Raw genomic sequence first — 24,733 nt, 5'->3', positions numbered from 1 at the left:
TTAAACGTATTCGAGCTGCTCAGTCACCCATATGAGATCTCCTGATATATCACAGATATCTGGTTTCCTCCCACACTCCAAAAACATACTAGTAGGTTAATTGGCTGCTATCAAATTGACCCTAGTCTGTCTGTGTGTGTGTGTGTATGTTAGGGAATTTAGATTGTAAGCTCCAATGGGGCAGGGACTGATGTGAATGTGTTCTCTGTACAGCGCTGCCGAATTAGTGGTGCTATATAAATAGCTGCTGCTTATGATGATGATGATGCTGATATCACAGAATTATCAAGAATGTAAGGGGTCTGTTTCTTGGATATCACTGATGTTATTGATACTTAGAGATTTCACAAGCTTTAGTTTTATGACCCATAAATTATTATTGGACACGCATCTGTAACTAGGTGTCTCGAACTCTCTATCCATTATTACCTCATGGGTAGAGCAGAAGAGTTTAGAAAATAAATCAAATAGATAACGTAATTTACTCTCCCCGAACTCAGTTTTAACCCCTGGCTAGACACAGAGTTCGTCTGAGCCATACCATGCTAAAACTATTAATTAATTCACAAACACATATTTGCAGATTTATATGACTAGTAATTAGCTTGCAACTGACAAATAGTATCGCTTTCTTTTACATTAATGTTATAGCATGTTGAACATATAGTAGTTCAACATAGATGACACATTATCTGTTTAGGTACATAACCTTCTATCATAGTTTATGAGGCACCACAGATTCCGCAGCACAATACAGAAAGGGTATAGCACTACAAAACAATTTCTATAGGAACCGTTGCTAAAACCGCTCTGTCACTGTAAGGTGTTGTTGGGGTGAGTTAGTGCTGCTGAATAATTTGCATAAATCCAAGGATGTGCCCCTTGTAACTTTTGTCCCTCTATCATCACATTGTGCCCCTTCACAATAACACATTTGCCCCTTCATTGTCCCTTTTGTCCCTCCATTATAACACTATGCCCCTTCATTGCCACTTTTGCCCCTTCACAATATCACCTCTGTGCCCATCCACATCACCTCTGTGCTCTTCACATCACCTTTGTACCCCTTCACATCACCATGGTGCCCCTTCATATCACCTTTGTGCCCCTTCAGATCACCTCTGTGCCCTTCACATCACCTCTGTGCCCCATCACATCACCATGGTGCCCCTTCCCATCACCTCTGTGCCCCTTCACATCACAATGGTGCCCCTTCATATCACAATGGTGCCCCTTCATATCACCTCTGTGCCCTTCACATCACCTCTGTGCCCCTTCACATCACCTCTGTGCCCCTTCACATCACCTCTGTGCCTCTTCACATCACCTATGTGCCCCTTCACATCACAATGGTGCCCCTTCATATCACCTTTGTGCCCCTTCACATCACCTCTGTGCCCCTTCACATCATCTCTGTGCCCCTTCATATCCCCTCTGTAAACCCTTCATATCACCTCTGTGCCTCTTCACATCACCTCTGTGCCCCTTCACATCACCATGGTGCCCCTTCCCATCACCTCTGTGCCCCTTCACATCACAATGGTGCCCCTTCATATCACCTTTGTGCCCCTTCATATCACCTCTGTGCCCTTCACATCACCTCTGTGCTCCTTCACATCATCTCTGTGCCCTTTCACATCACCTCTGTGCCCCTTCACATCACCATGGGGCCCTTCATATCACCTCTGTGCCCCTTCATATCACCTATGTGCCCTTTCACATCACCATGGTGCCCCTTCATATCACCTCTGTGCCCCTTCACATCACCATGGTGCCCCTTCATATCACTTCTGTGCCCCTTCACATCACCATGGTGCCCCTTCATATCACCTCTGTGCCCCTTCACATCACCATGGTGCCCCTTCATATCACCTTTGTGTCCCTTTAAATCACCACTGTGTTCCTTCATAATTGTGTTTGAAACAACTTGTTTACCCTTTATCATAGTGTGCCATTGTGCCTCCGTTAGTTTGCATACCTTTCTATTGCTTTCTTCTCTTCTGTTTTCTTTTTTTCTGTTTTCTCATCTTCTGTTCTGTTTTGTCTTCTTTCTTGCCCCGTCGCGTGCTATGCTCCTCTCTGTTCCACAATGAGTCTTCTCTGAATATGATGTCGGGTGTGATGACGTCACATGGCATGACTCACACCGGAAATCCAGTGGAACACAACAGAGCAGGGAGGAGGGGAGGAGGCTGCCGGGGGCCGCTGCAATCATGTGATTTTTTTTTTTATTTGTTTTTTTTCCCTCGGACACAATATTTTTTTTTTATTGGCTGGCATACCCCAACACTCGCCTTGCTGCTGGGCCCCCTGGGGACCGCTGAGCCCTAGGCAAGTGCTTAGGTTGCCTAGTGGTAAATTTGGCCCTGGGCAGGACAGATGAGAGAGAGGGAGCAAATAGCAGATAGAGAGAGCCCCAAGTATCCATACATCACACAAACCTCTGCAATCACTCAATAGTAGCATTAAAATATAACAACCACCGCTGAATCCTTGCTCACATATACATACCATAACCATGACTTCAGTGAATATTACTTCTCCCAGTAATCGCACTGCTTCCAATAACCATAAATATAACAACGTCTCTGCTCCCATGTATATGATATCTCACTCCCCTACCACATATTCTCATTGGTTCATATCAAATCACAATCACTGTCCCATATCACATATAACACTATCCCCACTTAGCTCACCACTCCCTACATGCTATCACTATTGTCCTAGACACATTGCTCTGCTCCTGGTATATAACATCATGGTCCCATTAGTCCCATTAGCACACTGTCCTCCATAAATGCCATATGCACCAATATGTAGCCATAGCATTAACTCATTTTCAGTATCAACATTGACCCACTTGCAACCATTAACCACTTTGCTGCCTCAGTATGAGCCACTTTCCACCTGTAGTGAATAACCCACATGTAGTCATTAACATGGGGAAGGGAAAGAAGAAGACTGGAGAAAGAGAGGAGTGGGGAAGGGGAAAAATATGGGTGCTTAAGAAGTGTATGTGACCAAGAAAAAGAAACCACATGGAGCAAAGGACCAGTCTGGCACTTAACTGATACCATGTGTCCACATATGAATAATGATATCACACATTTGTGGATGCATACAGCACATAGCACACTTGTGACAATGCATGTACGGTGTATGCATGGGCATACCCTGTAAACTGCGGGCTTCTGTACTTGAAACATACTGTGCAGACACGTAAACTACCTAGCTCTATTTGGAATATTGTCCCTGCATTATCACTGGGGGATGAAAGGACTGCTTTACAGTTGACGTGCACAGTATGGAAATGCATATTTTGCACAAATAAAATAGGGGTACCTCCAACTCTACAATCCCCTTGGAGATCATTTCTGAATACTTAGTGACAAAATCAAAGAACAATAGTAACAATACTCTTTTCTTCCTTTCTGGCATTTTGAACTTTCTGAAAAATAGGTTTCAGGATTAAATATCCCATACGAATATTGCAGACTGTGGATCTTTTTGATTTGTGAATCAGGAACTACAGTACTCCCACCCATTAGAGATTGGAATTACTTCTTAATAACTAAAAAACATTCTATAATTTTGAAAATGTGGCCACTAAGAGGCCACTGAAGTCTAGCTGCAATTTGGGTTCCATAACATTACTTTATGATATATTTTCATTTCAAAATTGTATAGCATATACTGTACCTGGAAGGTTTTGACAAGTGTTTTCGGCTGAACTTTGATGAACATTTCGTATTTCCCAAACTGACGTTTCAGCATTTCTTCATAAATCAACTCAAAAGTAACTTTACTTTGTGACGCCACATTGACTGACACAGTAAACTTCTCTGTCTTTCTGCCAGAGGCCCTATGAAAAACAACCCATTATTAATTTCTTATGTCATAGATCCTAAGTAATATATCATTTAATCTAGTATAACACTGATGACAGCATACTGCCCAATTGTAAAGCACTACAGAATCTGCTGGTCCTATATAAATAAATGTTGATGATGATGATGATACTGCATCCTCATAGAAATAGTGGACATAGGTCAGTAAAGTGGTGCTGAACACTGGCATCTTTTGAGGATTTTAGAGTTGCTTTAATAAATGTACAAAAAGGGCAATTTCCCTGGGACCACTCGGACAGGGAATACACCATTAAACTTGTCGTAAGGGAGCCCAGATAGCAGAGAGTAGAAAATAGGTTAAATCTCAATCTCCCAGTGATATCCCAGGTAGTTATGAGACCCCTTTATTTAACAGGTGAACCCTAAAAAATATTTTACAATTACTATATTTATGTAATTTATTTAACTAACTGTATTAAGTAAGTTAACTTGTTACTATGATCATGGGTGACAGCAGGTTTTATGTGCAAACTGTTGTGTGTCATATATATGAACACTTGGAACAGGAGAACCCAATACCAAAAAACAAATTCTTACCCAGTACGTTAGTCTTTGATATCATTCAAATTTAAAATATGTTTGCGTTGCAATACAAATGTAGCTCTTCACAAGAAACTGGAATATTAAGTAGCATCTTAAAACTGTGCAAAAAAGTATAAGAGACATTTTCTAGCTAAAGGTTAACTACAGAATAGGGTTAAAAAATTGATCTCTCAACTTACGGGCCAACAAGTGATTTTTTACTAAATCTGGAACAAAAGGCTGTAACAGATGCTTCATTCTAGGTGACCAGGACGGCGGAATGGTGCCATAGGCATTTTAGATACAACTGAAAATTTGTTCCAGATTTTTAAAAATAAATGTGAAATAGTTTTGGCTCTTAAGGATTATCAGCTATCCAGAAACACTGTGAAATGACACTCTGAAGTCATGGGTGAAAATTTGTTGGTACAACTCAAAAAACGATGTAGACAAAATGAGGCTTTATTTTTTTATTTATCCAAAATAAGGCTTTATTAGGACAGCACAACAGCATAGATGTTCACAAAAGTACAGGGTAAATGGTAGTGTGTACTTTCCAGCAGCCTCTTGCAGTCAGCCCCCCAAAGTAACAATCTCAGAGTCTTATTCTCTCGCAGTATTACCACTACTGTTTTTCTAGACAGTACTGTATCCCCCAGCCTGGTCTACTGGCTCACATATACCTTGGCCGATAGGGATTCTTCCGGAGGCACTCAATGCCTGGCTCAGAATCCTTTGTATTTCTTGTACACCAGGATCCTCCAAGATAAAATGAATCTATTGGCATTCTCATTTCCTTATATGCCTGGCTGTTTTCACAGGGAGTGGGCTCAAATGTCTCAATCCTCCCCCTTTCAGCAGGGATCTCTCAGTGTACACTTAAATTGTTTAACTGCTAGACATACTGTCTAACTATTTGGCTGGATACACTTAAGAAAGGGTTACAATATAACACCAGGGAATGAAACTTCATGTTTGCGTGAAACATTAAAACATTTGACACATTGTATCTCTAGTGTTATACAATCTGTCTGTGATACATTTTGATACACTGATATTTATATTGATACATATTAATACATTTTCCAATGCTATTTTAGTCTGTATTGTACTGTGGGGACCCATTGCACATAATCTGGAAGTACTAACCTAATTAGCTCCTAGATTACCTGTTAAACTAGATCGCTAACTTGGGCTGCCAGATAGCTATATTAACAGTCATTCAGATATTGTTCTGATTACTAATAGTCCAGATCTATGCCCCACTTCACAACAATGGACATTTGAGACAAATGGTAATTACCTTAGCTAACTCAAATACCTTAGCTAACACAACATTCCATCCTGTCATGCAATATGACTTCTGCTGTCCTGTTATTTTTTACACAATATGGCAGCAATCTTTAAATTTTTATTACATACAATATTGCAGGTAATAGCAAATTTACTTAATAACAAGAAATAACAATATACAAGATACACCAATGCTCTGGTGTATATACTTAGACTGGGCTAAGGATCAAAAACTACAATAAACTGCAAGAAACAGATGATGAATATAAAATCCTCAGTCCAGAGGGTCACCGTTTCGTCACAATACCTATAAAGTTATTCTTATTATTATTGTCTTGTAATACAATAATTGTATTGAGATTGTGTAGGCCAGAATCTATACACATAAATTGCACAAATTGCAGTAAAGCGATACGGAATTTGCTGGCGCTATATAAATAAATGTTGATGATGATGTTGATGATGATGATCTGACTTGCTCCCCAGGTATTGAGAGAGGGATTGAACTTACTTGCAGCCTTTTACCAGCACCATGCAGGTGCAACTCCTGATTGCCTTGGTAACTTGGAAGACCTCGAATGGGCCTTGTGAATAGAACCCACCCTTCTCTCTACATCCATACCCCAGGGAAACCTTACACCAGCTTTTCCAATAGCTGAAACAAACTGAGAAACGTTTCAAAAACAAAACAATCTCCCTGGGGTTTTAACACAAATTAAAGAAATTCAGGACTTATATACCTGCCATTTAGTACTTTCCCAGTGCTTCTGTCACAGTATGTTACAAACTATTCAAGCTATGCCACTGGTTAAATTAAAATCTACTTTCCAATTACCCTTCTCTTTAATAAATGTACCACAGTGTTTTTTATTAAATGCTGTGTCATGTTATTACTGAGAGATCTGTGTAGATTCATGGGAGTCTCTCAAATCGTCTATTGTTAAAGCATGCTACCCATATTTATAAAGTTCAGTGTGGGTGAAGACACTGCACCATCATAAGTGAGTAATGTGAACACAGCATATCTTCAACACCCACTCAGAGTGGAGTGAGGGTGTGTAACCATTTCTTCAGTTTATGCCTCTTTTTATACATGATAATATTCTGCAGCAGAAAGGTGTTCCACCTAAAGTATAAGCTGCATACATAGTTTTACACCCACATGCAAAAGCTTACATTTTCTTTACATTGTTGTAGGGATAAAACTTTGTGTTTGATACCAGGACAGTAACTTGCAGGTAACCATGGTTAACAGAGGAAGAACAATGATTGCAAGCACCACCCTCCTTTTAAAACTTTCAGTCTGTTATTCTAATTCAATCAGCATGACAGAGTGATCTCCAGCCTTGTCCTCTTCAACACTCTCACCTGTGTTAACGAGAGAATCACTGACCTGATGTCAGCTGATCCTTTTGTGGCAGGGCTCAATTGCAGTGTAAATGTTGTTTTTGGGATAACGTTCATTGTAATGGCAAAGAGGGACTTTGAAATTAATTGCAATTTATCTGATCACTCTTCATGACATTCTGAAGTATATGCAAACTGCCATCATAAAAACTGAGGCAGCAGACGTTATGAAAAATAATATTTGTGTAATTCTCAAAACTTTTGGCCTTGACTGTAGGTCCTTCACTTTAGAGAGGGAGTTGTTGTGTCTTAGTTAGAAGCCAGACAGGCAAAGATTTTGTTTATGTTTTTTTATTTACATGCTAGTGAATAAAACTAGCTGAGGCTATTTAAACCAAAGCACTGGACTGGCTTGACATATTTGTCTGATTGTGTGTAAAGTGCAGCCGTCTACCCCAGGAGACAGTACCCCTAACCAGATCTATGACAATACACAGCAATATACAGTTTAATCTCCAATGCAACTCTCAATCACTGCAATAATAAAAGTTATCCATCAGCGCACTACTATGAGACACTTCTCACTATTTATATTATATATTCCTACAGAACTAACACCCTGACAGGCAACAAGCACAAACTAAACCTGTTTGCATGTCAGAAATCACTGATCACCTTGGTAGAACAGGATTAGATGAAAAAGCAATTGATCGACACAATGAGATAGATTTGACTTTATTACAAAAGAAGTGCATTAGATAAACTTCTTTAGCACAACTCTTAAATATAAATATAGCAGTTCATATGAATAACACAAGGAGCTGAGAGGTCATCACAGCTTAGTTAGTAAACTCTGAAGCACAAATCCCAAGGCAGGAGACTCCCTCTTTGTCCAGTGGACTAGCCCTGAATGTTCATAATATTTGATCTTCACTAGGCTCATCCGGAATTTTACTGCCACAGGTCCCTTGTGAAATGAGTCCCTCACTTTGGACAATCTCAGTAACTCTCTATATACTCTGGCTCTCTCCAGTCCTCATTTCGGGCTGGACTCAGACTGAGACTGATATCCTGGACAGGTTCATCTCTCTCTGCAGGATCCACTCTCTCGCTCCACACTTATCCAATATGGCCTCCTTTCAGTGATGTCCTGCCTTCTATATATGTCCTCTACTCTTTTAATCCAAGCCAATGGGCTCCTGCACTCCTCCTCAGTTCTCCCCTTCTCCAACAGACTAGACAGCTGGGAGATGTAGGCAGTGATGCAACCACGGAGCCACTATTTTGGAGTAGCTGCTTGGTCGGAACAACTTTGGTGAAGCCTAGCGGCAGCAGGGGTCGCGAGACAAATGCTTATTATTTTTTAACAATTTATAAGGCACTGGTGAATATGTGGTTCAATTTTGTACAACAATCCACAAAAAACATGTTTTGAAAAGTGGAGAGTGTGCAAAGAAGGGTAAATAAATTAACAAGGGGAATTTGAGATAACCGTGACATTAATTATATTTAATTATTTTAGAGAAGATCAAGGAATAATATCACATCCCCTGGTAATCTTATCTATTGAAAATAAATATAACTGGGACTAGGATGCAGTGTATAAATCTACTAATTATGCATACCGAAAATTCTGTGGCAATCTGTTCAGTTTAAGGCCCCTTCAGAAGAAGCAAAGTAACATCTTGCAGCTGGAAGAAAATACATTTAATCTCCAGGTATGAAAAGGATTATTTATTGTAAGAGCGCTGAAACTGTGGCATGCATTGCCACAAGAACTGGTACTTACAGAAACTGTGTCACGGCTATACTGGAAGTAGATGCTGGACAATCAGCCTGAATTGGCTTTACCTGCAGTCAAGGCGCAGAGCATAAATTGGTGTAGGTTTACAGGCAGAACTCCCGCATGGAGGTATGGCTTTTCTGCTAGCACCACACAGGTCCGTGCCCTCTGAACAGCTTCAAGGCATGAGTAGCAGGTCAGGTAGTTCAGACGTGGAAGCACTCAGATGAAATGCAGGAACCACGGGTACCGTGGATAGATGTACTGTATTAAGAATACCCTGCAAGATGATATTACCAGTAATTTCTGGAGATGACAGATACCAGGATTACTTTGATAGATGACAATATCAGGATGCACCCTGGATTGGTTCAAGACAGGTGCCTTAAATAGTGCAGGGAGAAGCTCCCTGCAACTAATGAATAAGAAGCCAAGGTTTTAAATAGCAAACTTGCGCATGTGCACAGGCGCCCACTGACTGCTAGCTTGGCTGGGGGAGCAGAGGAAAATGTCACTGGAACAGGACCTGCCACACATCTCCCAATGAAGTAAGGATGAATCAGTTCTCATAAAGTTCAATACCCAATCTGAATCCTAAGGTTTCTAAGTCCAACAGTTTTCTCTGGCACTGATAGAGCTCGACAGCTAAACCCCAGTACAAGTTCTCCTCCTGAGAAAATCCACAGCAACTCTCCAAACTGATGATTTGGAGACATTGAAAAGTCCCCATTTCAATGTCTAAAAATCCCCCAGTTGTGGGTCCCTTCCTGAGCCAATACCCCCGGGGCACAGTCCATGTTTATTGGTGACAAGGGGAAATTGGGTGGCGACAAGGGTGGTTAAAAGAGTGTGACCTCAGCAGAAGCCGCCTGCTGTTCCCCTGCCATAAAGTCTGTAATAAACGTGCTTAGGATAGTGACCAGTCAATACCAGAATCCCATATAGGGGCCATTTTGTAACCCATTTCACTATTTTGTGATGTCACAGGGGCTCCAGCTGTTCCATTCTTCCTGTGACAACCTTCCCCTCCCTCTTGGGATACAAAGCAATGCAAGATCTGACCACTGGGTGGAATTTACTAACAATGTAGTGGAATGGTGTAAACGAATGGGCTCATTGACTGACAGACCTGGTTGGGCCACTATTGCCCCGATGTTAACCACCACACCATATTGATCTGTTTTAGTTCCTAAACATGCTCGGCATCACTTTTGTTTACCAATTTGTCTAATCCCCTGCTCAGCACGGATTCTGCACTCCACTCACCTCCAGCTTCCCAAATCACAAGCTATTTAAGCAATCATTTGCTATACAACCAGAGCCAAATAATTGACTTTTGGTCACTACAACCAGCAGTACCTGCCTGCTGTGGATTTTTCTGCTTGACCTAAGTTTGTCCTGAATTTTCTATCATCTCCACCCTATTGACCCTGGATTTTGATTTAATTTGAACTATCTGCTGCCTGCCATCAACCTCAGCCTGTTCTCTGACACTCCACTTTCCTTAATGCCTAAGGATTGAGCTATTTGTTTTGTCATCCCTAACCTAGAAGCCCCATCAAGTAGTTTCCTGTTTACAATTCTCCTACACTAAACAGTATTATTGTATTGTAGAAAAATGTGAGAAATGAATGTCCAGTTTCCTAACAAAATATGATGGAGCAGCCCTAGCGTGTTTGGGAAGGAGGGTGTGTACTTTACTTTTACAGAATATCAATCTTCAACTTAATATCTTCGGCACAGTGCCTCCACCTTAGTCAGGCTTCAGTAGAATCTTCATTGGGTAATGTTGAGTAAATCTACAACACCAGAGGGAGAACCTTCTGCCCACCTTCCTATGATCTCAGACACACAAATGAAATATCAAACTGGTCTTTAGAAGCCACACCCAGGGCCAGTGCTAGGTGTCTCGGTGCCCTAGGCACAGTTTCCAACTACAACCCCCCCCCCCTCCCCACACACACACACACACACCAAATACCTAGTTCCCAGATCCACAAACTTGATTTTGTAAAAAATAAAATAATAAAAAAAACAAGATAAGCCTTACCTCCACCAGCAGTCCAGATGCTGTCCAGTGATGTTTCATGCAGAACACTGTCCAAACTCCACTGCTGCCCAGTGGCAAGCACACAATTTCTAGAGGAGAGGTATACAGGTGTTAGATTTTGGAAAAAAAAAATTGACACAGTAAGCCAATAACAGACAATTTTTTGTGATGATTTGAGTTCTTTTCTATATATTATGCTCTAACACCTTCATCACACTGTTCCCCCTGCATCACAATGTGGCCCCCGTAGCACCTCCCTGGTAAACACTGCCCCCCGCAGCACACCGTCCTCCCTGGATAATAATGTCCCCCCTTGCAGCAAACCAGTCCTCCCCTGCCAAACAATGCTCCCCCTTGCAGCACACCAGCCCTCCCCTGCTTAACAATGTACCCCCCACAGCACACTGTCCCCATCCTGCTAAACAATGCCCCCACCTTGCTCAAAAATGTCCCTAATGCTAAACAAGGCACCCCCTGCTAAACAAGGCACCCCCCCAGAGTACGCTGCCCCCACCCTGCTCAACAATGTCCCCCCTGCTAACAATGCCCCACCCCAAAGCACACCACCCCCCCTGCTTAAAAATGTCCTCCCCCCTGCAGCAACACACCACCCACCTGCTTAAAAATATCCTCCCCCGGCAGCAGCGCAGCACACTACCCCCCCTTGCTCAAAAATATCCTTCCCCCACAGCAGCACACCAACCCCCTTGCTCAAAAATGTCCTCCCCCCTGCAGCAACACACCACCCACCTGCTTAAAAATATCCTCCCCCGGCAGCAGCGCAGCACACTACCCCCCCTTGCTCAAAAATATCCTTCCCCCCGCAGCAGCACACCACCCGTTTACTTACCTGCTGGACCTTTTTATGATGCTGCTCTTCTCTGCCGGCTGCACACTGACTGTAAGGACGTGAAGATGACGTCCCTCCCAACAGTCAGTGAGGGGAGAGGAGCGTCCCATCGTTAGAGGGGGGCGGGGGGCGGCGGGGGACAGGCGGTGATCACTCACCCCACCCCAACCATGGATTTGCGCCACTGAAATATTTCATATTGTATAATGCCGTGTGGTGGCTACTGAGTTTACCTTCCATGGCTGCCGCACAGCATTACACAATATGAAATATTTCAGTGGCGCCCCCCAGAGCCCGGCGCCCTAGGCAGCTGACTAACGCTGCCTAATGGTAGCGCCGGGCCCGACTAGAACAGATTTGTTTTTAGTGATTTTATCATTCTTTCTGTTTAGTGTCTCAGTCCCAAAGTTCCTATCTCTCCCTGCATTAAATCCTTGATACTAATGTATAGTCCTTTAAAATGGTTTTTACACATAAATCTTCAAGGCTTCCCACCAGTTCCCTGTTTAACTAAGAACAACAAAAGTCTCAGTCCTTTCAAGTATATAGAAATGATCTGCTTCGTATGTCTCACTAGTCTCCAAATTCCACTGGCATCATGACCCCTCTCAGGTATGGAGTTTGGCAGCTGCATCCACTCTTCTCTTTCTCCCTTTCTTCACCTCTTCTTTCACTCTCCTACTCTCTCTCCCTGGTGCATCAGTCACCAACTCTGTTTTATTGCACTGGCAGACTTTTTCTCCTCTCTCTCTGTCTTCTGTATCTCTGCCTTGCTCACATTTGTTCCTCTCTCTGGTTGCAAGCTCCGTCTTTCTTCTACCGAGCATCCCTTGCTCACTTTCCCACTCTTCACCACCTCTGCATGGCAGCATGTCAGATCTTATCCCCAGGTGTGCTGGGAGATGTAATTCTGTGACAGCCGGGAATCGTCCAGTAGCACATGTGCTGGTCATCACAGACATTGGCGTTACAATGATATACCAGTCTACTGGCATTGATAGCACAATATAGTTGTCGCACACAAGTACCAGTATATGTTTTTACTTAACAGTTTCAGCACCGGGTGTTTCCATGCAGGCTTGCATTCTCTGCTTCTATCACTTCCTGATTCTCTGAAATTTAAGTCATGTGATTTCTGGCCAGACTTTCCAGCTCATTTATACTGTGTACTCATGTGATCTCTTGCACCAATTCTTGGTCTCAATCATGTGATCCCAGTCACATAACAAACCACCTCAACTATTTAAACCCCACTCTGTGCAGTAATCACTGCCGAAGTGTCAGGTCTAACATGCTCTAGCTTTTCCTGCTGTTTGCTGCCGTTTAATAACTTTTGTAAATTGACTTTGTTTGCCTCTCAATTGGAACATTTTACTATGAACCCGATTTCGGCTTGTCTCTCGATTTGAACTTGTGCCTGTGACCCCGACTTCTGGTTGTCTCTCGATTTGAACCTGTGCCTGTGACCCCGACTCCGGCTTGTCTCTCGATTTCAACCTGTGCCTGTGACCCCAACTTCGGCTTGTCTCTCAATTTAAACCTGTGCCTGTGACCCTGTCTGCAATTTGTCTCTCATTTAGAACCTATGCTTGTGACCTGCTTTTGACTACTGATTTGGTCTTACCAGCTATTCACATTGTGTGGCAGTTAGAGGGCCGCGACCTGTGGGCTCCCAGCAGCAAAGTCCATACCTCCTTGCGGTGGTTTCTGGTGAAGAATGAGTGGTCCATTAGACACTTCACCTCGACTCTGCCATTGCGAATCCTGACTGACAAACAGGAATCATATTTCCCAGTTTGAAGTGTGAGAATAGTATGTTGATCCAGAGAATTGTTCAATTACCAGGATATACTCAGGAAATAATTTTCCTCTTAAGGCAAATTGGACTATATATGACTCTAGTCTTCTTCTGAGTTTTTTAGGATAAAAAGTGATGTCCTGCAAATGACTTTGGGTGCATACTAGAGTAGTCTTTGCCCAGGACCCACTAATCTATTAAAGAGGCCCTGTAACCATATATCTATTGTTTTATGTAGATTTTACATTCTTATTCTACTTATGATTATTATTATTATTATTATTATGGTAGATTTGTAAAGTGCCACAGTGCTGTGCAGTGCCGTTCACTAGGGAAAACAGGACAAACATAAAAATATGTACATAAAAGGTAGACAAAATAAAAGCAGACGTGAAGACAAAGGGTATAGAAGGCCCTGCTCATGAGAGAGCTTACATTCTAAGTGAAGTGGGCACAGTTGAAACAAGTGGAATGAGTGTGGTTCAGAGTGGAGATTGGGATAGTTGTGAGGGTATATTATCTGAAGAAAAGTAAGCTCTAAAAAAGAGATGGGTTTTCAGAGAGTGTCTAAGGATCTGAAGGTTGTGGGAATGCCTGATTGGGCAATTCCATGTGCTGGTAGCAGCACGGGAAAAGTCTTCAAGGTGGAAGTGAGAAGAGGTTACTACAGATGGGAAAAGCCATAGGTCAGAGGTAGATCTAAGAGTTTGCGAGGAATATTTTGATATGAGATATGAGATGTATGAAGGGATGGTGTTATTTAGGGCTTTGTAGGCAAGGGTGAGTCATTTGAATTGGATTCTGGCGCACACAGGGAGCCAGTGTAGGGATTTGCCAAGTGGTGCTGCAGATGTGGAGCGATGAGAGAGGAAGAGCAGTCTTGCAGCAGCATTTAGTTTGGATTGTAGTGAGGATACATGGGTGAGGGAATGCCAAATAGCAGGAGGTTGCAGTAGTCAAGACAGGAGATGATGAGATAATGGATACAAGTTTTTGTAGTTTGGGTAAGAAAAGGGAGTATTCTGGCAAGTTTCAAAGGAGGAATTGACAGGACTGGGAGAGAGTCTGGATGTGAGGAATAAAGTCCAGGGTCGAGACAAGTGTGACACTAAGTCAGTGGGCATGAGAGACTGAGGACACTATGGTGTTATTGACAGTGTGGAATATTTGAGGAGAGGTGTTGACTCTGGGAGGAGGGAAGATGATAAATTCTGGTTTGGAGCTATAGGTAGTAGTGTAGCATCCATATGGTGGCAGCAGAAAAACAGTTGGCTACACAAGAGTAAAGAAGGGGAGAAAACAGTGGAAGAGATTTGGGTGTCGTCAGCATAGAGGTGGTACTGAGGCCAATGAGCAAATTAGTTCCCAAAGAGAAGAGGTGTGCAGTGAGAAAAATCAACAGTGTTAAAAGCAGCAGAAAGGTTCAGGAGGATGAAAATGGAGAAGTGACCATTAGACTTCGTTGTGTGTGTTCATTGATCAATTTTTTTAGAGAGTTTCAGTGAAATGTTGGGATTGGAAGCCTGACTGCAGAGTGTCGAGAAAGGAGTGAGAGGAGAGAAAGAGAGGCATGCGGTTGTACACCAATCACACAAGTAGTTTGGAGGAAAATGGGAGGAGAGAAATAGGGTGGTAATTGGAATGAGATGCTCGATACATAGATGGTTTCTTTAGAATTGGTGAGATGAGTGCGCATGTTTAAAAGAGGTGAGAACTGTGCTGGTGGTAAGAGACAGATTAAAGACGGGAACTAGAAGTGGGCATGCAGAGGGGTAGAGGGAGCAGAGAAGTTGGGAGGGAATAGGTTCGAGGGGACAGGTTATAGGGTGAGATTATATGAGTGCAGATACTTTATCTTCACTTACTGGTAGATAATACTAGGATAGGATTAATATATGCCATGCTTGGAAACCTGGGTGAACAAATACTCCGTCAAAGAACTTTCTTGCATCAGTCTCTCCACTTTCCCTGATGAAATTTTCATATAATGTACTGTGCTATTATGTATTTTGAGCAGTTTAAGTAGTTATTTTCTTCTTAGATGAATTTCTTACTCTAGAAGGTCCTGATTATGCCACCAGATAAACAAAATGGATGAATAGACATCCACATAGTACTTGTATCCTAACCTCAGCTAAGTTTAATTGTCTCACTTTACCTAATACTATTTTAAAAGGCCCTGGTGGCTCATGAAAACTGACCAAAAATGTACCCTATAAAGGGTTAATACACTTGTCTGCAATATTCCACTTTATGTAACATTTTCTCTTTTTTCTATATATCTTTCATTTTCCTCTATACGTATGGTAACTCATATCCCCTTCACCTGTCCTTTTTTCTTTTTCTTAATCCCTATAATGCCAGGCAGTTAATGAATCATCTAATCTTGTATGACTACATATGAGGTGTAGATGATGGTAAACTTTTCTACTGCCCCAGTCGTCATATATTAGAATAGTCACAAGTACTTATGTTTCATTTTGTTCTCTTTCTAAAATGTTGGCATAACCTGTACATTATGGTCAAGCATCAATCACATCATCTTGGGATATGTACAATAGTCTGTATTTCATCTTCTATCTGTTACTATTTTTGAATTTTATAAATCGTACATTCATTGCATAGCAAAGAACCTAAACCATCCATAAAGCATTTTAAAATGTTTACTAGTAGTAACAAAACAAAACGGATAGCCCGCTCTCCAATATTCCCATAAAGGTTTACCTGACAAGTCCAGCTGTCTGTCCCCTCGAAACAGCTTTTTCATACTGTTTCTTAGCGACTTCCTTTTCCTTTATTACCCCGGCATATGTTACTCCATCGATTATCCTGCAGTAGATTGACACAGTGAGCATTTACATATATAGAATGCTAATTGTTGGCAAAGAAATGTGTTTCATTAAGCACTTTCTAAAAATAACTGTCACGAGCCGCTGCTACACTACAGACCGACGCGGCTCGCTGTCAGTTGCCTCTCACGCCCCGGTCATCACCATGAAGACCGGCACGTCATTTCCGCCCACACGTCCCGGCTGTCACCAGCGCAACAGCCGGGATGCTTATCTCCTCCACCACCATAGCCCGGCTAAACTGACAGCTGAGCACGTGCGCACCAGCTAGTGATTAATTACAGCTTTATGAGCTGATTAGGGCTAATTGTATCTCCTTCTGTGACTGGCCCAGCCTCCCTTCCGGTTATAGCGCTCAGTTCCTGTTAGCTTGCCTGCTCCTGTTGTGTTGCTAAATCACTGGAATTGTTTTCTGTGTATGACCCTTGGCTTTATTTCCTGGAATTTGATTTCTTGCTTGTTTCCCTGACCCCTTACTTCATTTCTGGACTTCCTTTGATTGCTGCCAGCACTGACAATTTGCCTGTTGCTGACCACAATACCTGCTTCGGATCCTAGACCTTGGCCTGTTTTCCTGGCCACGCTTTGTTTATCATCACCCGCTATCCTGCGCTGTGGTACGTTCATAAGCTTTTACTACTCTGAGTGTAAGACCTGGGGGCATTCGAGTACCTGTGAGCGTAACGAGTTCTACGGGAAAGGTGGCTGCTATAGGTGAAGACCTCTCCATCTGGTTCTACAAGCTCATGATAGTTAGCTGTAACAATAACATGCTAGGGAGGCTCTTCTCTACCTAAGCATGCAGAGTAAAATATCAAGTTTTCTTAGCAGAAAAACACCCCTAATAACTGTGGTGGGATGAACTGCGCAGAATAGTGAAACTATATTTTGCTCTGTAACACAAATAGGGAAGCTATAGAATACTCTGTGGAAAAATTGTGGCAAGTGGAAGGAGCCGGTCTTAGGGCATCAAAGGTTATCTACCTACAGGCTTCAATAATGTACATTTTTTACATAAAACACTTTTTTGCTTAACTATGCCAGTAATATTCACACAAACATACATACAAACACAGATAAGACAATTGCATTACTTACATGCTGAAATTAGTTATAAAAGCAGATTTTGGCAGATCCACATCGAAGAAGGCTTCTTTTGATATGTTGGCTCGATTAACAGCTCTACTGGTGATGACATTATGGGCAAAGCGAGATATCACTTTACAGTTGATATCTATACTGTAGACTTCTATTTCATCCACCAGCTAAATAACACAAAACAGGTAAATGAATGTAAACAAGTTAATACCATATGCAAAAGTCACAGTATAATCTGTGGGCCTTCTGTATAGAATGGGAAGGTGTTTACTTGTCTGTGATTGTAACAATTCACTTTCTTTACTCATGTTACCCCTCCAGAATGACATCACTGGTCAATAAAAATATGTGCACCTTTTCTTAACCATAGTTAAAAATAAGTGAAGTATGTTTGACTAGGCAAATGCAGTGATTATTATGGATGTAATAAAGTATTAATACTCATACAACTACTACTAATGATAATAATAATAATAATAATGATAATAATAATAATAACAATAATATACTTTTAGTCATCACAATGAACAACATTTTTTTAAAAATTGCTTGTTCCTTAAGTCCAGTATACACAAAGTAGTGGAGTCCAGCAGTGAGCTATATAGCCCACACAGGCCCCATAGAGTGAGTTAAGGTAAATAAGTAAGATGAGTCTGAACCCAATTGTGTCTTCCACTACAAGTCCATCACCTAGTTTGCCACTGTACAAAATAGAAAGTGGGATAAATACATTACGAGACCTTCCAACTTTGACAAATGTTTAGAATTAAGAAGTGTACCCACTGAGCCTTGAAGAAGTGCAAAGCACAGACATAAACCCCATTGTGTATACTATAGAAGACATACGTGAACCACCCTGTGGTTGGTTTTGGTATTCTTTACAAAACCATTGATGTGTTTCAGTGTTGTGTTTTGTTTCCGTTTTTGAATTTCATCTAAAAATGTTGATTTTATTTAAAAAAATGGCTAAAATATATAATTATCTTTCAGTTGTAAAGCACCAGCACATTACATAGCACTAGGGAGTCATAATACAAATAAATAATATGCAATAAAATTAAACAGAAGTAAAGATGTCTCTATCAAATGAGATGATAATCTAAGTGGTGTAGGTAACAATTGATACATATAAGGTAGTGGAAATACAATTGTAGCTATTGGTGGGGAGAGTGTGTGACTACTGCAAGGTAGAAGCATTGCCAGCCACCAACATTAAAGTCACCATTGGTGACTAGCATTTTTATGCAGCTACAGATTATGTGACATGGTTGGCATGAGATAGTCATCGTAGAAATCTTAAGATAGTCTGCTGATGCATTGACGGTGAAGGAGATTTGCGGGGAGGTAGTGACTCTGGGAGAAGGGAAGATGATATCTTCTGTTTTGGACATGTTAAGCTTTAGATAGAGTTGGGACATCCATGTGAAAATAGCACAAATACTGTTGGTTACACAAGTTAGTACAGAAGGGAGAGGTAAGAGGAAGAGATTTGGATTTGGGTGTCATCAGCATAGAGGTGGTACTGGAGTCCAAAGGAGTGAATTAGTTCTTGAAGGAAAGAGGTGTACCATGATAAAAGTAAAGGGCCAAGAACAGAGCCTTGTGGGACCACAGAAGATAGTGGGAGTGGAGGGGAGGATATGCCAAATGTAGAAACACTAAAGGATCGGTTTGATAGGTACGAAGTAAACCAGGAAAGAACTGTGTCACAAAAGCCAATGGAGTGAAGGGTGTGTAGGAAAAGACGGTGTTCAACAGAGTCAAATGTAACAGAGAGGTTCAGGAGGATGAGTATAGAGAAATGACCCTTAGACTCTGCAATAAGGAGATCATTGATTACTTTTGTGAGAGCAGTTTCAGTGGAATGTTGGGGGTGGAATCCTGATTGCAGAGAGTCAAGAATGGAGTGAACTAAGAGGAAATGAGACAGGCAGTTGTATCCCAAGGCTCAAGTAGTTTGAAGGCAAAGGAGAGGAGAGAAATAGGGTGGTAGTTAGAGGAAGAGTATGAATAGAGAGATGGTTTCTTTAAAAGTGGTAAGGTGAGCACATGTTTAAAAGAGGAGGGAAATTTGCCAGTGGAGAGACATGTTGAACATTACCCTCCCAGCTCACTGACACTTGCTCTGTCCATAAACATTTCTAACGTCTGATCCAGCTGTGGACATTCTCAGTTATATCAATGACCCTACACACTGTTCCATATACCGCTTCTTGTCACTGGAATCCTTTTTCCTTTTCTTTAGGCCCAAGCTTCCCTTTTGTCCAAGGATTTTCTGACAAATGATCAATCCAAGTTCTGACTCAGATTGGTAAAACTTGGAACTGTTGGGTTCAATAGAAACCGAACTGCTCATCTCAACAACAATGACATAGAAACACTTCAAAAGGTCATTGTCATGGTCAGCAGCAGTGTTCTGGGTGGGAGGGAGTGACATAATTTCCCTATTGATCAAGCCTCTTATCACTGCATTGCTGCTATATCTCAGCACCTAAAACTGAAAAGATGCTACTTGTCTGTGCCTAGATCCACGGGATCACATTTTACTCCTGTGTTGCACAGCTCTGGATTCTCAGTTTGAAGTCATCAAGTGGCAACTGACAGCTCACAGGCACTATAAAAGTAACTCTTATTCATTCCAGCTTTGCCAGGTAATTATGTTCCTGGATACCTCCTTGGTCCCTGAATTTTGTCTATTTTAAACCGGCTGTGCACCAACCTTGCTGCTCTATCTGGCAGCTTTCTTGGTTAGCAGTACTCTTAACTACCCAGTATACTAACTACTGTTTGACTTAGACCATGAATCCGGATTAAACCCATGACCCCTTGAAAATTGCTATCAAACCTTGCCATTGCTTGCTACTGACCACAATTCTGGACTGACCCTTTGACTAACTTGACTTCACTTGACTCCTGACAACTGCTACAGCTGAAGCCTTTCTCCAGCTATTGGCACCTGTGTACTGAACTATATTTATTCTTAGGTTTATTTCTGACCTCGTTCAAATCATCAGGACTTTTGGAATCCGTCACCAGAGTCAGCCATTAGGATCCAACTAACCAGCATTTGGTGACAGATTTCTATTTGTTATCATGACAGTCATGATAAAATCTGTACATAGTAATGATAGGGTATTACAGCAAAGTTAGAGGTGTGAGATGAGAGAAACAGAAGCGGCTCTCATAGACTGCAGGATTTGGGGGGCGGTAAACTGTATGACAAAAAATTCCAAGCAAATATTCTTGCTACAGAATTGTATATTAGCTTGTTTCTAACTTGTTGGTATTATAATAATGATTCACAATTTTAATTTGTGTATGGGATGTGAAGAGGTCCGTTTCAATTGTCACTTCACTCAGCAAAATGAAAACACCCAACATTGCTTAAAGCCAATGGCATAACGATAGCCACAGCAGACTGTTATAGGACATAGTTTCATAGTTGGCCCTACAAAAGAAGACAGGTGTTTTACTTTCCTTGTGTATTTGTATAATGTAAATAGTAAGGGATTGACGTATATAATTATTTATTTATTAATATTGTATTAAAATGTTACATTGACCACAATATACCAGGTTGTAAAATCAGCATAAATAAGATAAAGCTGCCAATCCATCCCAGCCATGCACACAAGATAGGAAAAAGAAAACAAGGTGCGATACAGACAAAATAAAAAGAGGTTAGCAAGACACAGAGAACAATGAGTCATAGAAAGTCAGAACACACAAGGGGAAGAAGGTAGCATAGCCACTTTTATCATCTATATGTTGCAGTTTCCTTGCACACTGCAATACGTGGCTCAGACTGCTCAATCTTTAAGAACCCAATCCACAAACCATAGGAGGAAAAGTCTAAATAAAGTTAGTGTGCACAGTGTATCCAGGCACTTTTCCTCAGCAAATGGTAGGAAGTACTGTGGGTTTAATTTAAATTGGGATAGAACACATTCAACATAGAGGAGGTGATAGATTCAAAAGTCTGGGTCTCCGGGAGGCCTTCTGGATGATTAGGGTAAGTATGTTGCATCCAGAGGACCTCAATGAAACAAGTTCAGTAGTTTTAATTCATATTTTCTTTTAGAATGTCAACATTTTGTCTCTCTGGTATCAAATGTCTGTTTCTGGGACTTATGAACAGTTCATTTTTTGGCACTATTGGCTCTGCAGCTCAAAATGAAATCTATAGAAACTGTCTGCTCTATATATTATGGCACTTGTTTATCATTCCACTTTGGGAAATGTACGGAACTATATAGCTGTTGTTGTTGTTGTTGTTGATATCACTGTTGCCAGTGAAGGTACTACCATGGGTGCAGGGGGTTCAGCTGCTACTTGGCCTGGAGGTGAGGGAATGTCAGCACTAGTGGTGTCCCGTTAAACACATCCTTCCCAAGAGCTGCAATTTCTTGCTGAGTTCGGATTAGTCACACGAATGCAGAGGGACTGAGAGCTACCTGTGTGTGCAGCCTATGGATTTGGAATTTACAGACCAATAAAAATCCATGCAGACCATGCTTTCACTTTTTCCCACCAACAATATGTCTCAACTGTGGCAGTGGATGGGTAGAATGAGCCAAAACCCCACCCACCCTCACATCATTACTACTGCTAGGTTCCCAAGAGAGGCCCAAGTTCTCTGTACCTGTCCCTCAGCTTCTCTCTGCACCTTTGGACTAATGCAGATAATTTTTCACTAAGATGAAAAAATTAGATTATGTTTTGGAAAACAAGATATTTAAAATTTATTTAAGTGCTCGAAATGTGCATCTATGGGGTCATTCCATGTGTAGCGGGTTGTTAGGGGGAGATCACTGATATGCAGCATATAAGCAATGTGCTTAGCTGTAATTCACCTAAAAACAGATTTACATCTATATTAAGTTGTAGGACAATATAGAGCAATTGTGTTCCCAAAATGTTGTGATAGATCGCTAGATAGATAGACAGACAGACAGACAGACAGACAGGTAGATAGTGACAAAAATACATTCTGCATCCTTACCTAGGCATTTCCATCTTGAAAAAAATTGTCTTACCTTTTCAGTGCTTCTTTTCTGTAAACAAAAGAAAAAATATGTAATTCTAGCAACACTTTTTGAATGTCAGTAAATAACATTCTTAAAGCAGACAGCTATACCAATTATAAAACTGTACACTATACAGGTTAAAATTACTTGATTAGAAAGGTTTTGACAATACAAATTATGTTCTTGGAGTATTATTTCAACTGAGTCTCTGAAAAGCAAAGTATATTGATATAATTTAAGGTGGAAGTTTAGCAAAGGGTTAAACATGAAAATATGAAAGTGTTCCAGTGGAGCAATTGGTTAGCAGTAGTCTGCAGTCTGGTAGATGCTTCATTCTTCATTTACATGCAGGGCCGGACTGGCCATCTGGCACTTCTGGCAAATGCCAGAAGGGCCGATGGCAGTTTGGGCCAATGGCAGTTTGGGCCGGTCCGGCTCCCTGTGATACCCCGCGTAGGACGAGCTGCAGTGGAGGCAGCTTTCAGTGTTGAGGTAAGTGTAGAGAATATGTGTGTAGGGACGGGGGGGAGACAAACGGAATATGTGTGCAGGGAGGGGGGGGGACAAACGAAATATGTGTGCAGGAAGGGGGGGGAGACAAACGGAATATGTGTGCAGGGAGGGGGGCGAGACAAACGGAATACGTGTGCAGGGTGGGGGGGGAGAGAAACAGAATATGTGTGCAGGGGGGGAGAGGGGCAATAAATGTCTGCAGGGGGGAGAGGGGCAATAAATGTCTGCAGGGGGGAGGTTCAATAAATGTCTGCAGGGGGGCAATAAATGTCTGCGGGGGGAGAGGGGCAATAAATGTCTGCAGGGGAATGGGAGGGCGAGTGAAAGTGCAGGGGGAAGGGGGGATGAGTGAAAATGTCTGCAGGGGGAAGGGGGGGTGAGTGAAAATGTCTGCAGGGGAAGAGGGGGTGATTGAAAATGTCTGCAGGGGGAAGAGGGGGTGATTGAAAATGTCTGCAGGGGGAAGAGGGGGTGATTGAAAATGTCTGCGGGGGGGGCAATGGCTGTAGGAGGGGGGAAATAAAAATGGCCAATGTGTGTGGGGACAGTATATGACTATAATGTGTGTGGAGGACAGTTTATGACTATAATGTGTGCTATTAAGTGAATGTGGGGCTGTTTGGGGAAAATGAGGTCTAATTATTAAATGTGATTATGAACTATTTAATGCCTGGGATGTTTGTGGGAAATGGTTATTTTTATTAAACATAAATGCTATTTAATTTCTTGCTGAGGTTGTTTGGAGGGAGGGAAATAGATTTATTTATTAAATGGGAATACTATTATTTTAATGTTGGGGCTGGAGTGAGGCCTAATTTTATAACGTGGGTGCTATATTGAGTTAACATGGGAGCTGTTTGGAGTTTTCTAACTTTCATGTACCCATTTTTTTTTTCCAAATAGGGCCCCAAACATTCCAGGATCCAGACAAGCAGCAACTGATCTAAAGACACCAGCAGCCACAAGTGGTGACAATGACAAGACAGGTAAGAGAGACCAGGACAGTCTGCCAACTGTTCTGAATTTGGTGGGTGACTGTCCCGCTTAGTCAGGATTTGGTCTGAGTGCAAGGACAGTTGGGAGGTATGTCCTACTTCACATTGTACTGCTTGTGAAGGCAGAACTGTGTGCACCTAATAGTAGTGCTCACAGTATTGCCTATGTACTTGTTGAAAATGTGTCTAATAACCATATTACATCATAGGAGCCCCCTGTCTTAAGTGCCTAGGGCCCCCTGAGACTAAGTCCAGCTCTGGTTAGCAGGAGGGAGCGGATAGCTACTCCCAGTCCCTGGATAGGACACAGCCTGCAGAGCAAGCCGAGGAGCTCTAAGTCTCATGAGATTTATTAATCTTGTGAGACTAAGGGCTAGATTTACTATCAGGCGTGATGCATGGCGGCTTCAAACCGCCATGCATCGCGGCGGTTTTCCGGCGTGTTTGCATTGCAAACAGCCGGATTTACTAATGGGCGCATTTCAGCTTCAATTTGAAGCCGCCGGCGATGTAACGGCGGGATGTAATGCTCAAAGCCGCCGGCGGCTTTGAATAGAACATGGCGCTTTTGCTTTAAATGACGGCGCTTTTGTGTAAAGGCGGTTTTTTTGAAAATTACACCTGTCTCCTGGCCTGTTACTATTGGCTATTTTCAAACTCAGGAGATTTGACATCACAAGCCCTATATAAACCACTG

The 24,733-nt window shown here is 41.9% G+C and overlaps 1 protein-coding gene across 1 annotated transcript in view; it reads right to left on the bottom strand.

Annotated features, from left to right (window-relative positions):
• LOC142099560 (inter-alpha-trypsin inhibitor heavy chain H3-like) overlaps positions 1–24,733 on the bottom strand; it is a 122,346-nt gene that overhangs the window by 77,545 nt on the left and 20,068 nt on the right. The window contains exons 2-5 of the mRNA XM_075183107.1: positions 22,538–22,555; positions 17,502–17,668; positions 16,279–16,383; positions 3,703–3,865 (exon numbers count right to left, since the gene is read on the bottom strand). Coding sequence (XP_075039208.1) covers positions 3,703–3,865; positions 16,279–16,383; positions 17,502–17,668; positions 22,538–22,555 — 453 coding nt within the window. The remainder of the gene's footprint in view (positions 1–3,702; positions 3,866–16,278; positions 16,384–17,501; positions 17,669–22,537; positions 22,556–24,733) is intronic.

This window comes from Mixophyes fleayi, chromosome 8, assembly GCF_038048845.1.
Source record: "Mixophyes fleayi isolate aMixFle1 chromosome 8, aMixFle1.hap1, whole genome shotgun sequence".
Taxonomy (NCBI): Eukaryota; Metazoa; Chordata; class Amphibia; order Anura; family Limnodynastidae; genus Mixophyes; species Mixophyes fleayi.
Note: the sequence above shows the minus strand (reverse complement) of the source record. Positions and strands in the feature narration are given on the sequence as shown.